This window comes from Bubalus kerabau, chromosome 6, assembly GCF_029407905.1.
Source record: "Bubalus kerabau isolate K-KA32 ecotype Philippines breed swamp buffalo chromosome 6, PCC_UOA_SB_1v2, whole genome shotgun sequence".
Taxonomy (NCBI): domain Eukaryota; kingdom Metazoa; phylum Chordata; class Mammalia; order Artiodactyla; family Bovidae; genus Bubalus; species Bubalus kerabau.
The window spans coordinates 106028234-106040370 of record NC_073629.1 but is presented as its reverse complement, the minus strand read 5'-3'; the positions used below and the strand labels follow the sequence as shown (position 1 = coordinate 106040370).

Genomic DNA, 12137 nt, shown 5'->3' with positions numbered 1-12137 from the left:
GCCCCTCCTGACTCAACCCCACCAGCTCGAGGAGCCACAGCCACCCACTCGGCACACACAGCGGGCACGTCTGCATCCACTCGCACCTAAACTCCGCGGGACGCGCGTCCCCCGCCGCGGCAGCGACTCCTCGTTCCGGCGACCACACCGGAGGCGTCCCGCCCGCCCCCAGCCCGGCCTTCGGGTCCACGCAGCCCCGCGAAGCCCGGCGCGCGGCTCGCACCCGCAGGCCGGCCGGCCCCCGCGCTGCCCCCGGGGGCCGCCGCCACGCGGTCGGGTCCCCGCCCCGACTCGGCTGCCTGCGCGGCGGGGGCGTCCTCCCGCCGCCTCCCCGCGCGTCCCCTCCCTCCTCGCGGCTTCGCCGGCTCGCTCGCTCCCTCCCGATTTGGGAAGGCGGCCTCGGGGCGGGCGGGGGCGGCGGGGGCGGGGCGGGGCGGGGGAGGCTGACATGTGAGCGGCGCGCCGGCGGCAGGTGGAAAGGCGAGCGGCATGGAGCGCGTAATAAGAGAGTTGGAGTCGGAAAGAGCCGCCCCAGTCGCCGGGGAAGCGGGCGGTCAGCGCGGGCTCAGTCGGCCCCCCGACTCCGAGCGCCCGCCCCCGGCCCCGGAGCGGCCCCGGCCCGACCCCTAACCCCCGCCGACCGCGCCCGCCCCGGGCCGCCCCGCCGGCCCCGGGTCCGAGCCATGCGCCGCTGAGCGCCCCGCGCGCGTCCCCGCTCCGGATCGGACCCGGGCCCCGGCCCCTTCCCGCCCGGCGCCGCCCATGGCCGAGGCCCCCCCGCGCCGGCTCGGCCTGGTCCCCCCGCCCGGGGACGCCCCCCGCGCCGAGCTGGTGGCGCTCACGGCGGTGCAGAGCGAGCGGGGCGAGGCGGGCGGGGGCGGCTCCCCGCGTCGCCTGGGCCTCCTGGGCAGCCCCCTGCCGCAGGGCGCACCCCTCCCAGGACCAGGCTCGGGCTCGGGCTCCGCCTGTGGCCAGCGCTCCTCCGCCGCGCACAAGCGCTACCGCCGCCTGCAGAACTGGGTCTACAACGTGCTAGAGCGACCCCGCGGCTGGGCCTTCGTCTACCACGTCTTCATGTGAGTTTGCGACCCCGAGTCCCCGGCCGCGCCCTCGCGCTGCCGCCCAGCGCGGCCCCTGCTGGAGCCTGGGCCCTGATGGGGACGGCCGCCCCGCCCTGGCTCCGCCTCCTGTCCCCCAGCCCCGCGGCCGGCCGACCCTCATCGCTCTGCCCCCAGACCTGAGCCCGATTTCTGATCCCTCTCAGCCTGATCCTAATTCCCGCTCTCCAAGTCCTGACCCTTGCCTGACCTGGCTTCTGACCTCCCGCATCTCAACTTCTTATTTCCAGCCTTTCTCCAACCCCTGCTCCTCTGTTCCAAGTACTCCCCACGTCCTGCTTATTGTCCCCCATCTCTCTCCAATCTGGAGCCACTAAAGTGTGGCTCCCTCTTTTCTCTTCCTCACTTCTGTCTCCCCGTGTCCCAGACACAGAGGACCCTTTGGCCCTCCCACACTGTCACTCTCTTCACAGCTCTGTAGCTGCAGTAGGTTGCTACCTGGGCTCTCCCCAGAGATGTCCCTCTCCAGGGACGACCTCCACCCCACCCCAGCACTGGCCCCCAATTATAGGTGTTTGGGAGTCCCCTTGAGCCACCAGAGTTCTGACACTGGCATGTGCTGACTTCTGCGAGTCTTCACTCAGTCTTCCCTTCCACTGTCGTCTTCCCTTCCACCCTCAACTTCCCCGTGGCAGCCTTGAGCCATGCCGCCTGCCCTGTGGGCTCGGCCAGCTAGCCTGCCCAGCTCCCGGGCCGCACCAGGGAGCGCCAGGCCTGGCTCTGAGCACCCCCAGGGGAAAAGAAAGAGGAGAGGGGTAGGTTTGGAAACACTCAGGCTGCGGGCCCCCTCCTCCCCTTCACCAGGCTCCTACAACTTTCAAAAACACTGACCCTTCTTGGATGTAAAGAGTGAATTTTGGCAGCTTAGAGCTCTGTCTTGGGGGACGGCCTGGCCCAGCCGGGAACATGAGAGGCCCAGCAGATATCAGTTGAAAGACTGGGCCTGTCGCTCGGACGCTCAAAGGTGCCCGAGAGAGAGACCTCTGGTCCCTGGAAACTGTGCCGATATGAATCCCTTATTGCTGCCCCCAGAGAGGGCCTTGTGGTCTTAGGGTCTCCGGGGTGGTCCCCTTGCCTGTCCACTGGACTGTCCTACAGTCCTTCTGCCTGACTGTTCTTCTGCCAGAGAGAGTCTCTGTCTGTGTGTGAGTTGTCCTGTGTCTCCGTCTCTCCTTCTGCTAGTCTGTCTTCACCCCTCTGTTGACCTGTCCAGTTATCTGTGTGCCTGTCTGTCCATCTGCCTATCCACCTGACTCTCACTCTTCTGCTCGCCTGTTTCCACCTGTCTTTGGTCTGTCTTTCTGCCTGACCCACTGCTGCCCGCTTGCCTGCCTCTGCCGAGTCCTAACTGGCCCACAGAATTTCCGACGGGAGGGGAGGAAATGCTGGCAAAGGAGCCCCCTGACCACATGGAAGGTAGAGGAAGGGCGCTCTTTCAGCCTGCATGTTCCCTTTTTTGCACCTCGGCGCCAGCCTGCGGGGATGACAGCCACGGCTTGGTGCAGGGACCTCGGGGTGGGCCAGGTGGGGGTGGGGCAGAGAGTTGAGATTGCTCTAGACATGAGGTCAGACTTAGGGTCAGGGTCAGTGGTTAGGAGTAGCCCAATCCCCAGTGCCCATTGGGAGGGCCTGGGTGAATTTTTCGCTGCAGAGAGCGCTGTTGGAGTGCTGCGGGTTCTGTGCTGGGGTAGCAGGGACAGTGGGATCGGGCATGAGGGGCAGGGGACTGCAAATTAAGAGCCTCTGCATTGAGATCCCCTTGCCCACCCTACAGCCTGGGTGCTCTCGGAGCCTGAAACACTCCGCGGGCTCCACTTGGGAAATGACTTTTCCAAGGCAAGGCTGGGCCTAGGGAAAGCGCTAGGGCTCTGAGGTGGGGGTCTTTAGTCCCCAGGCCTGGCCTCTCAGCCCCTGTAAAGGTCACTGGGGGTGAAGGACCCGCCTCATGTCCTCTGGCCAACACTGTCTTCCCCTCCTCTGGAGGGGCCGCTCCTTCCTCTCCAGGAGCTAAATCTGCTGATACCTTTGCCCCACATCCTGCCCTTTCTGGATGCCAGGAATGCCCTGGCCAGGGCCAGGCTGGTTCTGACCACTTGTCCCTGGGAGCCCAAGGCTGAGGCATCTCTCGGGAGCTCTGGGAGATGAAAGGCGGCATGAAAATGTCCGGATGTTTGGGGATCTCGGGGAACTGGTCATTCATCTTAGAGGTCAGGGGTTGCTGAGGGGTCAGGAACCCCACCTCTTGCATGCTGTGCAGTCTTGGGCTGATCGCCACAGGTCTCTGAGCTTTAGATCTCTGGGCCATCAGAGTGGGGAGAAACCCCAGCCTTGTGGGCTTTCGACTTGGATGAGCAATGGGTGGGAAGGACATTGGTGAGCGGCAGGGGCCTGCGGGAACGTGAGGGATGGATGGTATTATTGGGCTTGGGGGAGGGGGCTGCTTGGGAGGCCTCTCCTGTTCTTGAGAAGCTCCAGATGGGGGTCACTCCCTGCAGGGTCTTGGGCGAGCCAGGAAGTGCTTCCTACCTTTGGACTTCGACCCTGATTGTTCCACTTTTGGTCAAAATCCTTCCCCCATCCCCAGTGACCCTCACAGGCAGCCCAAACGAGGGGAGTCCAGGGTGCACAGGTAGCTAGGACCCCCTTGCGGGAGACGTGGGCCCTGGTGGGAGAGGCCCCAGCAGGGAAACCTCTGGGAGAAAGACTCAGAGAGGAGGGAATGGAGGTGAGCCGGCCCTTTCACCCCAGGGCACACCTTCCTCACACCTGCCAGCCAGGTGCCTCTGGGCCCCACCCAGAACCCGCACCTTCTCTGGCCCCGAGGTGTGGGTGATTGCCCAGAGGACCAGCCCTAGTTCCACCTCTTCTGCCAGAGGCTGCAGCCCCTGGGAAGTGGGAACCCGCTGACTCCTGTCTTCTCATTGAGATCCAGAAAGAGAGACTGCTGGCTCTGCGAGCCCTTCCGCCTCCCTCCAGGCCCTCGGTCCTGTCACCAAGCCCCCACTCTCCTCCCCTGGGCCCCAGTCCTTGATTTCAGCCCTCAACTCTTCACAGGCCCCGCTCTCTGAATTTTGAGAAACACCACATCACTGCCCATCCTGCTTCCGAGCCCTTGGAAGGGATCTTGGCTCCTTGCTGCCCGCTGCCAAGGGCCACGCCGGCCTCCCTTTTGAAGTCAGAGGCTGTAAGGGGCAAGTCTGAGCTGCGCTGCTGTGGGACTCTTGCAACTCCCAGCCCCCAGCTGCCCCACGAACTTTCTCTAAGTGAAGGTTTACGCTCTGTAAACATCCTCCGGCAGCCTTGTCCCTGGGGTCAGAAGCTGTGGGAATGGGGAGGGAAGGAGACAGCGGCAGCTCCCGAAGCCCTCAGCCTCCCAACCTCGGCGTCCCCCTGCCTCCCACCCTGACTGTCTGAGAAAGAACATGGCCAGCAAAGGGTGCCCAGAGCCCACCGGCCTCCCTGGGAGATGGGGCCACACATTTTGACAGCCCCATTTTGTGGATGAAAAAACCGAGGCTCTGGAGACCCATCACACAGTAGATCAGTGGCAGGTACAAGGGCTGGAGCCGAAGACTCCTGACTCCCTGTGCAGGGTCTCCCCGCTACTCCCCGAAGCTGCCTGGGTTGGCTCTTGAAGTTTGAACTGAAATTGCTGATCACGTGTGGATCATCAGTTATGTGCCGAGCACTGAGCTAAACGTCCTCTATAAACCACTGTCGCTGTGTCCTTCAGCAGCCCGGCAAGGTGTGTGCTGGTGTCCTCTTCGTGCTGGTGAGGAAACTGAGGCTCAGGAGAGGTCCTGCAATCAGCGTGGAGGAGCCTCAGCCCAGAGCCGGGGCTGCCCACACTGTCTTCCTCCTGCACCTCGCCTCCAGCCTGCACCCCAACCCTGGGTTGCTCAGGAGCTATGCGCCTGCGCCCTTTCCCTGTGTCCCTAGCACACAGGCAGTGGGGGGTAGGGAGGTGGGCAGTGGCAGGATTTTGTGAAACTGGATGGCAATTGCCCGGCCTCACACATGCAGTCACACTTTGGTTGTGCATGGCAACAGTTCTGCACACACACATCCCCACTATATGCCCATCGGTCTGTCTCACACACGCACTCTAGGCAACTTGGACACACCTGCCCATGGATGTCATAAGAGCACACCTAGCACACATCCAGGGCAAAGAAGTCCAATGCACAGCTGCTCCCACCTTTTCTCTGTCTTCACAGACACACGCTTGGGCCTGCGCAGGGCAGAGCCGGTCCCATCTCTTGAGTTTTCTGCCCCTGCCTGTCCACAGCTGCAGGGGTGCCCGTATGGGTCTGTGTGTGTTTCTTCATCTGCCTTGGGCAGCCCCAGACCCATGTGGGAGGGTTGGCGGACTTCCTAGCACTTTGCCAGGCTTTGCTTCTCCTGAAGGGCCCTGTGGTGCACTGCTGGGTTCACTAAGTCACAGAAAGGGGCAGGCACTTGCCCAAGGTCACGTCTGATGAGTTGGTGGTAGAACTGTGCCTGGAACTGAGGCCTTCTGCCTCTTAGATCAGGACTTGAATATTTTTGTTTATTTGGCTGCACCTCACACAGGATCGTCACTGCAGCATGTGGGGTCTTTAGTTTAGTTGCAGCAAGTGGGATCTAGTTCCCTGCCTAAGGATTGAACCCAGACCCCCTGTATTGGGAGCACAGAGTCTTAGCCACTGGACCACCAGGGAAGTCCCAGATCAGGATTTTAGATACTATTTTTCATCGCTCAGCTGATTAGAAAGATTGCTCCAAGAACTTGGCCCTGCAATGGCGAAAGTCTTGGGGTGTGACCCACATTTTCTGTACTGCTGTTTTTCAGTCTCAGTCCTTTAGGTTGGTCTTTGTAAGATGGGAAGTGGAGAGGCTATCCTGCTAGCCTTCCAGCCCTTCTATCTCTCTCCCTTCCCCTCCCACTCCTTTGCTCCCTCCTTTCCACATTCTCCTTGGGAGGTCACTGGAGCATGTTGGATCTCTTATTGTCTACTACCCTATCCCAGCTCCATGGTACATCTGTTTCTTCCATCGAGGAAGCCCTGCTGGATGTCTAACTTCAGTATCTGTTGCTGCAGAAATCTATATTTTCAGAATGTTGGAGCCAGGAGAGTGTCAAGAGGTGGTTGTTCTTAGGCTGATGGCAGCACTTTGAGTGGGTGATAAATTTAAAGTTCTCAGAGCCAGTCAAGGGAGCTGAAATGGCCTGGGGAACAGGGAGAGAGGAGGGCTCTGCAGACCCAGAGGAGGCCGTGTGGGGAACTTCTCCAGACTTGGAGAAGCCAGCTGGAGGTTTTCTCAGCTCCCTTCCTCCGCCCCCATGCACACCTGTGGGTCTTTTGCCAGGACCGACCTTCTTATGGGCTACGGGGCCCGGCAGGGAATTCTGAGTGTCTGACAGCTGTGGGGCTGAGATGGATGAATAGGGGGGACTTTTCATTTCTCCAGAGGTTGCCCCACCGCGGTTAAGAGTATGGGCTCCGAGTCTGCCAGATTCGGGTTCATTTCTGCTTCTACTCTTGGCAGTTATGTGTCCTTGGGCAAGTTACTTAAGCTCTCTGAGCTTCTGTTTTCTCATCAGAAAAAAATAGGACGCATAATACCTGCCTCTAGAACTGTCAGGGCCAAGTGAGGGGGAGCACCTGAGTATCACCATTATTATTATATTGTTGTTGTCATTGCGCTCCTCCCCGGGGAGAGGTTTGATGGATGTCCTTATTGGCACCGTGAGTGTATCTGGGTGTTCCCCAGGACAGAGCAGGAGCTGCATTCCCCTGGGTTGCGGGGTGAGCAGCTCCGCACGGGGAGCCTGAGGACGAGTCTCTGTGGGCGTCTGAGGAATGCTCCGAGGCACTCTCTCTGTTAACCCTCGCAGCCATTACATCAGCTGGGCACCGTTGTTATGCTCATGCCCACTCGAGGAAAGTGGGGCTGGTGAGGGGACGTCACACACCTGCCCAGGGTCCCACAGCGAGTGAGATGGTGGCTCCAGGATGCCAAGCTGGGTGCCTAGCATCTCACTGACTTCCTTCACTTGACACATAGAGTTAAAGAGCGTCAACTCTGTATCAGGTCTGGGGAGGCAGAGGGAGACAGAGCATGTCTGCCCCAGCCTGGCGGTGGTGGTGGGGGCTGTCCAGTGAGGAGGCTGTAGAGTCTGTCTGGACCACTGGGCTTTCCCGCCTCCTCTCCTGGGGGCTCCCAGAGAGGGTGGAGGTGTGTGCGTGTCCGCATGTGTACAAAGAGGAGGGCATCCATGAGAGTGTTCCTGCACAGCTGAGGTCAAACCCTGCAGCTAGCCTGGCCCCAGGCAGGCAGAAGTGGGGTTGTGGGACCCAGGGGCATGGGCAGGGAGGGGAGGGCCACCCCCAACTCTCTCCTGAGCTTGCTGTTCTGTGGATAGGCACAGGGCCTCCCCAAGGAGATTGAGAGTTCTCGGTCCCAACACTTGCTGGGAGGATGCCTGCCCCCTACTCCACCCCAGCCCCTGAGCCTCACTGTCCCCCTCTGTAAAATGGGGCTAAATGGGAAAGTGGGCTGGTAAGGGCTGCCTGGCACAGTGGGACTCTGGATGAATGGGAGGAGCCGCTGTCTCAGACCTTCAGCCTTGTAGGGTGCAGGGTGGTGGGAGTTCTCCAGCACATTCTCCCTGAGCCCCCCCCACCCCGAGGAGTGGGCCACACTGAGAAGGGCACTCAAAAGACTGCCTGCCTCCAGCGGGGACCCTGAGGGGCTGGGGAGAGGGTGCTGATCAGACTTCTGGGGCCCCTATAAAGCCCCCACTGCAGGACTCCAGGTTTTCTGGGCAACTTTTGTCACTCCGGCAGGATCTGCCTGCCCTGGGGGTTGGCACCTGGGCGGGTAGTGAGAATGGGAGGGGCAGCCCCAGGCAGCAGACTAATTGAGCTGGGAATCCGTGGGCAGTGCCTGAGGGAGGGAGGCGAGGGAGCAGGGATTCAGCGATTCCTTCCTTTCTGAGATTTGGGGAGCGGTGGGTGGAGTGGGGTCTCCAGCCCAGGGGCCCTCCCTAATCCCTACAGGCAAATCTGGGGAAGGCTTTCTCCTGAGACCCCTCAGACATCCAGGCCAGGCAGCTGGGGAAGTGGTGGAGGGGAGCTGGAGATAAATGGAAGTGCTTCCCACTGAAGCAGGTGAGATGGAGGTCAGACAGCAGGAAGGACTGACTGCTCCACACCAGGAGGCAGAGTGAGATTCCCTGGGGTACCCTTTCCAATGCTGGGGAGCCCATCTCAGGCTGGGTTGGACAAGATTTACTCTGCTCATTGTCCCCATCAAGCAGTGGCCCCTCACAATGTGATGGAAGGAGAGTGGATGGAGCTGCTTGAGCCCCTCTGTTGGGGGCGGGGGAGGAACAGATCAGGCACCCTTGAGCGTTTAGGGAGGGTGGCCACAGGCTACCTCTCTTCCATCCTTGCTTCCCCACTGCTCCTCCCTGGGAGCCTCAGGCCCGTCTAGGTCACTGTCTTTGGGTTTATTTTTTGCTGGGCTCGGCTGTCCCCTGGGAGGGGAGGGGTAGGGAGAGAAAAAGGGAGAAGGAACTGCTCTGTCAGCACAATCCCGGCGCCTCTGCTCCTGCCCTGCCTGGCCCGGCTGCCACCCTCTTCTGGAAGGACCCGGCTCTGGGGACAATGGGGCCCCAGACCTGCGTGGGACCACCTTCCCTGGGGCAAGACCAGCAGGTCTGGAACAGGCCTTTCTCCCCTCACCCTTCCTCCTGCCGCAGAGCATCAAAAGCAGAAGGGCCTCTGAGCTCAAGCAGGTCATGGCTTCACTTCACAGTTGGGGAAACTGAGGCCAGGAGGAAGAATCCAGCACACCTGGGGCCTTCTTACCTCCCCTCCGCAATAGATGAGAGTCGTGCTAGAGTCGCTGAGAACAGAGGGAAGCTGCCTGCCAGTTCCACCCTGTCCTCTGAGAGTTGGGGTCAGTCCCTGATTTCATTTACTCATCTAATCTTCCAGCCTCTTGGGGGCTGGTAACCATCTGGTGGGAGAGACACAGGATGGGGGAGGAACATATGAACCATGCCTCTCCCCCCAACCCCATGCCCTTTGTCTTCCTTTTTGTTGAAAAATAAATTAGCCCCATTTTACAGATAGGGAAAGTAAGGCCCAAAGTCAATATAGCTAATAAGTTGTTGAAACAGGATTTGAACCCAGGATGTGGCTCCTGGGATGTTGCCCTGCTGCCTCCTTGCTCGCACAGGCCCTTCCCTTGGGCTCTTCCCAGGGTTCTGTCAGCTGCCTCCTCCTTCTGCTCCTTGAATATCGGGGCTCCTGGGGCTCTGTCCTGGGTCCTCCTCTCCATGTACAATTTCTGTGTGGGTGAGCGTGTGTCTCACATACTCCCCTGACTTGGGGGGGTGGTCACCTCTGTGATGACAGCCTCCCACTCTGCAGTTTCATCCCTAAGATTCCTGTGGACCCCTTGCCTCTTCATCCCCAAGGAACCTCAGGCTTGGCATTTGTCTCCAGATCTCCCCTCCCCTCCCCAGCAGTGACTTCTCTACCCCTAGGGCCCAAGTCAGGTAGCCCTTTCTCAAGCATCCTTGGCTCCTCGCCTAAGAAACAGCTTGGAGTGCGCCCAGGTGTGCCTTTAATACTCCAGATGCTTTTCCTTCTGCCTCAAACTCCCTCCCCTCTCCCGCCTACCCCATCATCTAGAGAACTCCTATCTTTCCTTCAAATCCCAGTTTGAACCACCACTTCTTCTTGGAATCACTGCATGCTCCACCTGAAGCTTGACTGGGGGCCCTTCAGAGACCCCTGAGCTCTACTCACCCACCCTTGTGTGTTCTGGGCTCCTCTCGGTGGTGGGGGTTGACCACAGTTCTGGGTTGGTAATCAGTGAATGTTTGCTGAGCCAGGGAATGAAGGTGACATTGAGGCAGGCTGTAAGGATGAGAAGGGTTTTGCTGATTAGAGAGGAGTAGAAAAAGGACCCCTAGGTCCTCTGGGTGCAGGCAGTGAGCTGGAAACGCTTGTGATTTTTGTCCTGAACGCGCTCCAGGTGGTGGCAACAGCTAGAGAAAAGGCTTTGAGGTGGTTCTCTGCCCCTCTACCCTCTTCGCCCCAGGATCTGCAGAGTCTGGTGCGTCCAAAGCCCCGCGGGTCAGGCTATAAAGGTGCGCTTTACCCTGTGGATGACGGAGAGCCATAGGCAGGTCGGTGAGGCACCACTGGCTGGGAGCCCAGGCTTGATTGATCTCTTCTCAGAACTAGGGCTCTGCAAACACGAGACCAGTTAGCTCCCCAGGTACTGCTATGTGGCAGCACTATGCATGTTCCCATTTTGCAGATAGGAAACCGAGGCTCAGAAGGCGGGAATCATGTGCACCAAGTGACACGACTTGGTGGAGTCAGGATTCAAGCCCGTGTTTGTGACTCCCAAGCCCAAGCTCCGAAGGAGTCTCACATGCGTCAGCAGACCCGGGCTTTTTTCAGTGACCTCAGGCAAAGCTGAGAGAACTAAGGACAACGTGGTGACTTTTTCATAAAGCTAAACTTATTCCATTTAAAGGACTGTCATTTAGTCTGAGATTATGTCCTTTCTCTTATGAAATGATGGGCCTGGGAATTTTTTAAAGAATGTCCTTACTTGGCGAAATAAAAAAGTTGACAACCTCATGCAGTCCCTAAATTGTTTTTGAAAATTCTACCCGTGCGTGAAATCCCTGAGTCTGGGCGCCATCCTGCCTCCTCCGGCCTGAGCATTGGGACCAGAAGTGGGAGGAGTCCAGGTAGGAAAGGAAGGATTAGAGGGCCGGGGGGGCTGTCAGTCTGCCCTGTCTATTTCTCCTGGGCCTCGGGGCCAGCCTGCCCTGGAATACAACGAGGACCAGCCCAGGGCTCTTGCCAAGACTGGTCTGCACGGAGGATGGGGCAGGTCACCCAGGATCAGGGCTTGCCCCTCAGTTAAAGGAACACTGAAACCAGAGTCGGCAGGCTGGGGATCGGTGCCCACCTCTGCTTCTTAAAGGCTGTGTAACCTCAGGCAGGTGACTCAACCTTGCTCAGGCTCTTGCTTCCCATCATCCATGGAGAAGGACAATTATCATCTCTGCCTGCCCCCAGCGTCAAGTGCCTCATGGACTATGAAGTGCTGTGAGGAACAGAGGGCCTCCCGTGCCTCTACCCTCCCTGCTCCCCAGCACACGCTCCCTTTTCTCACCCTGGCCTGAAGAGCATGTATTCCAGACTGGCAATTCCTCTCCTCAGGAGCCCCTGCAGAGTAGTTGGAGGCCTGGGGGCAAGGTGGGGGGGTTCTCTATGACAACCTTACTGGGGCCAGGCTGAGAGGCCCAGAGTTCTAACGGTTTTCATATACTAATGAGTTTCATAGTCTAACTTGTATGGGGTATGGTGCCAGATATGGGGTATTTTTCACATGCTACTGTACTTCATTTAATCCTTTTCAGAGCCCTTGGACGTAGGCACTGTCATTACGCTATTGTGTAGAGGAGGATGCTGTTCTGTGCTTATCGCTCAGTTGTGTCCGACTCTTTGTGACCCTATGGACTGTAGCCCGCCAGGCTCCTCTGTCTATGGGGATTCTCCAGGCAGGAATACTGCAGTGGGTTGCCATGCCCTCCTCCAGGGGATCTTCCCAACCCAGGAATCGAACCAGGGTCTCCTGCATTGCAGGCAGATTCTTTACCAGCTGAGCTACCAGGGAAGTCCGTAGGAAGGGATACTGAAGCTTAAATGGTCAGCATGTGCCCTGTCATGCAGCCACTAAGCGGTGAGTATCCAGGAGGACCGACTTGAAGCCTGAGTGGGAGGGCCTCTGTGATGTGAGAAGGTGGAAGCAGGTTCACTGGGCCCCAGTGGGCGAGCCAGGGTGGAGGACAATTACAGTATACACGGGGAGTGTGGTTTGGGCTGGGAAAGCAAGACACACCGTCTCGCTGGGTAACTTCAGGCAGTTACCTCCCTCTCTGAGGTTCAGCCTCCCCTGTTGCTGGACCTCTCAATAATAATAAAGGTAATAAGAGCC

The 12137-nt window shown here is 59.1% G+C and overlaps 1 protein-coding gene and 1 long non-coding RNA gene across 6 annotated transcripts in view; both read left to right on the top strand.

The window, feature by feature from the left end:
• The first annotated feature begins 464 nt into the window (after positions 1–464).
• The window catches only part of KCNQ4 (potassium voltage-gated channel subfamily Q member 4), a 58786-nt gene continuing 47113 nt past the window's right edge, over positions 465–12137 (top strand). For 4 of the 5 annotated variants that reach the window (XM_055586229.1, XM_055586228.1, XM_055586227.1 and 1 more), the window contains exon 1: positions 465–1076. In XM_055586229.1, coding sequence (XP_055442204.1) covers positions 763–1076 — 314 coding nt within the window. In that variant the 5' untranslated portion in view covers positions 465–762. Of the gene's footprint in view, positions 1077–2429; positions 2535–12137 lie in introns of those variants that run through there. The other variant, XM_055586231.1, reaches the window with a different exon arrangement.
• LOC129655610 (uncharacterized) lies at positions 8129–11114 on the top strand. The gene is made up of 3 exons (XR_008716056.1): positions 8129–8327; positions 8866–9065; positions 10440–11114. It is a non-coding gene; the product is annotated as an uncharacterized LOC129655610 (long non-coding RNA).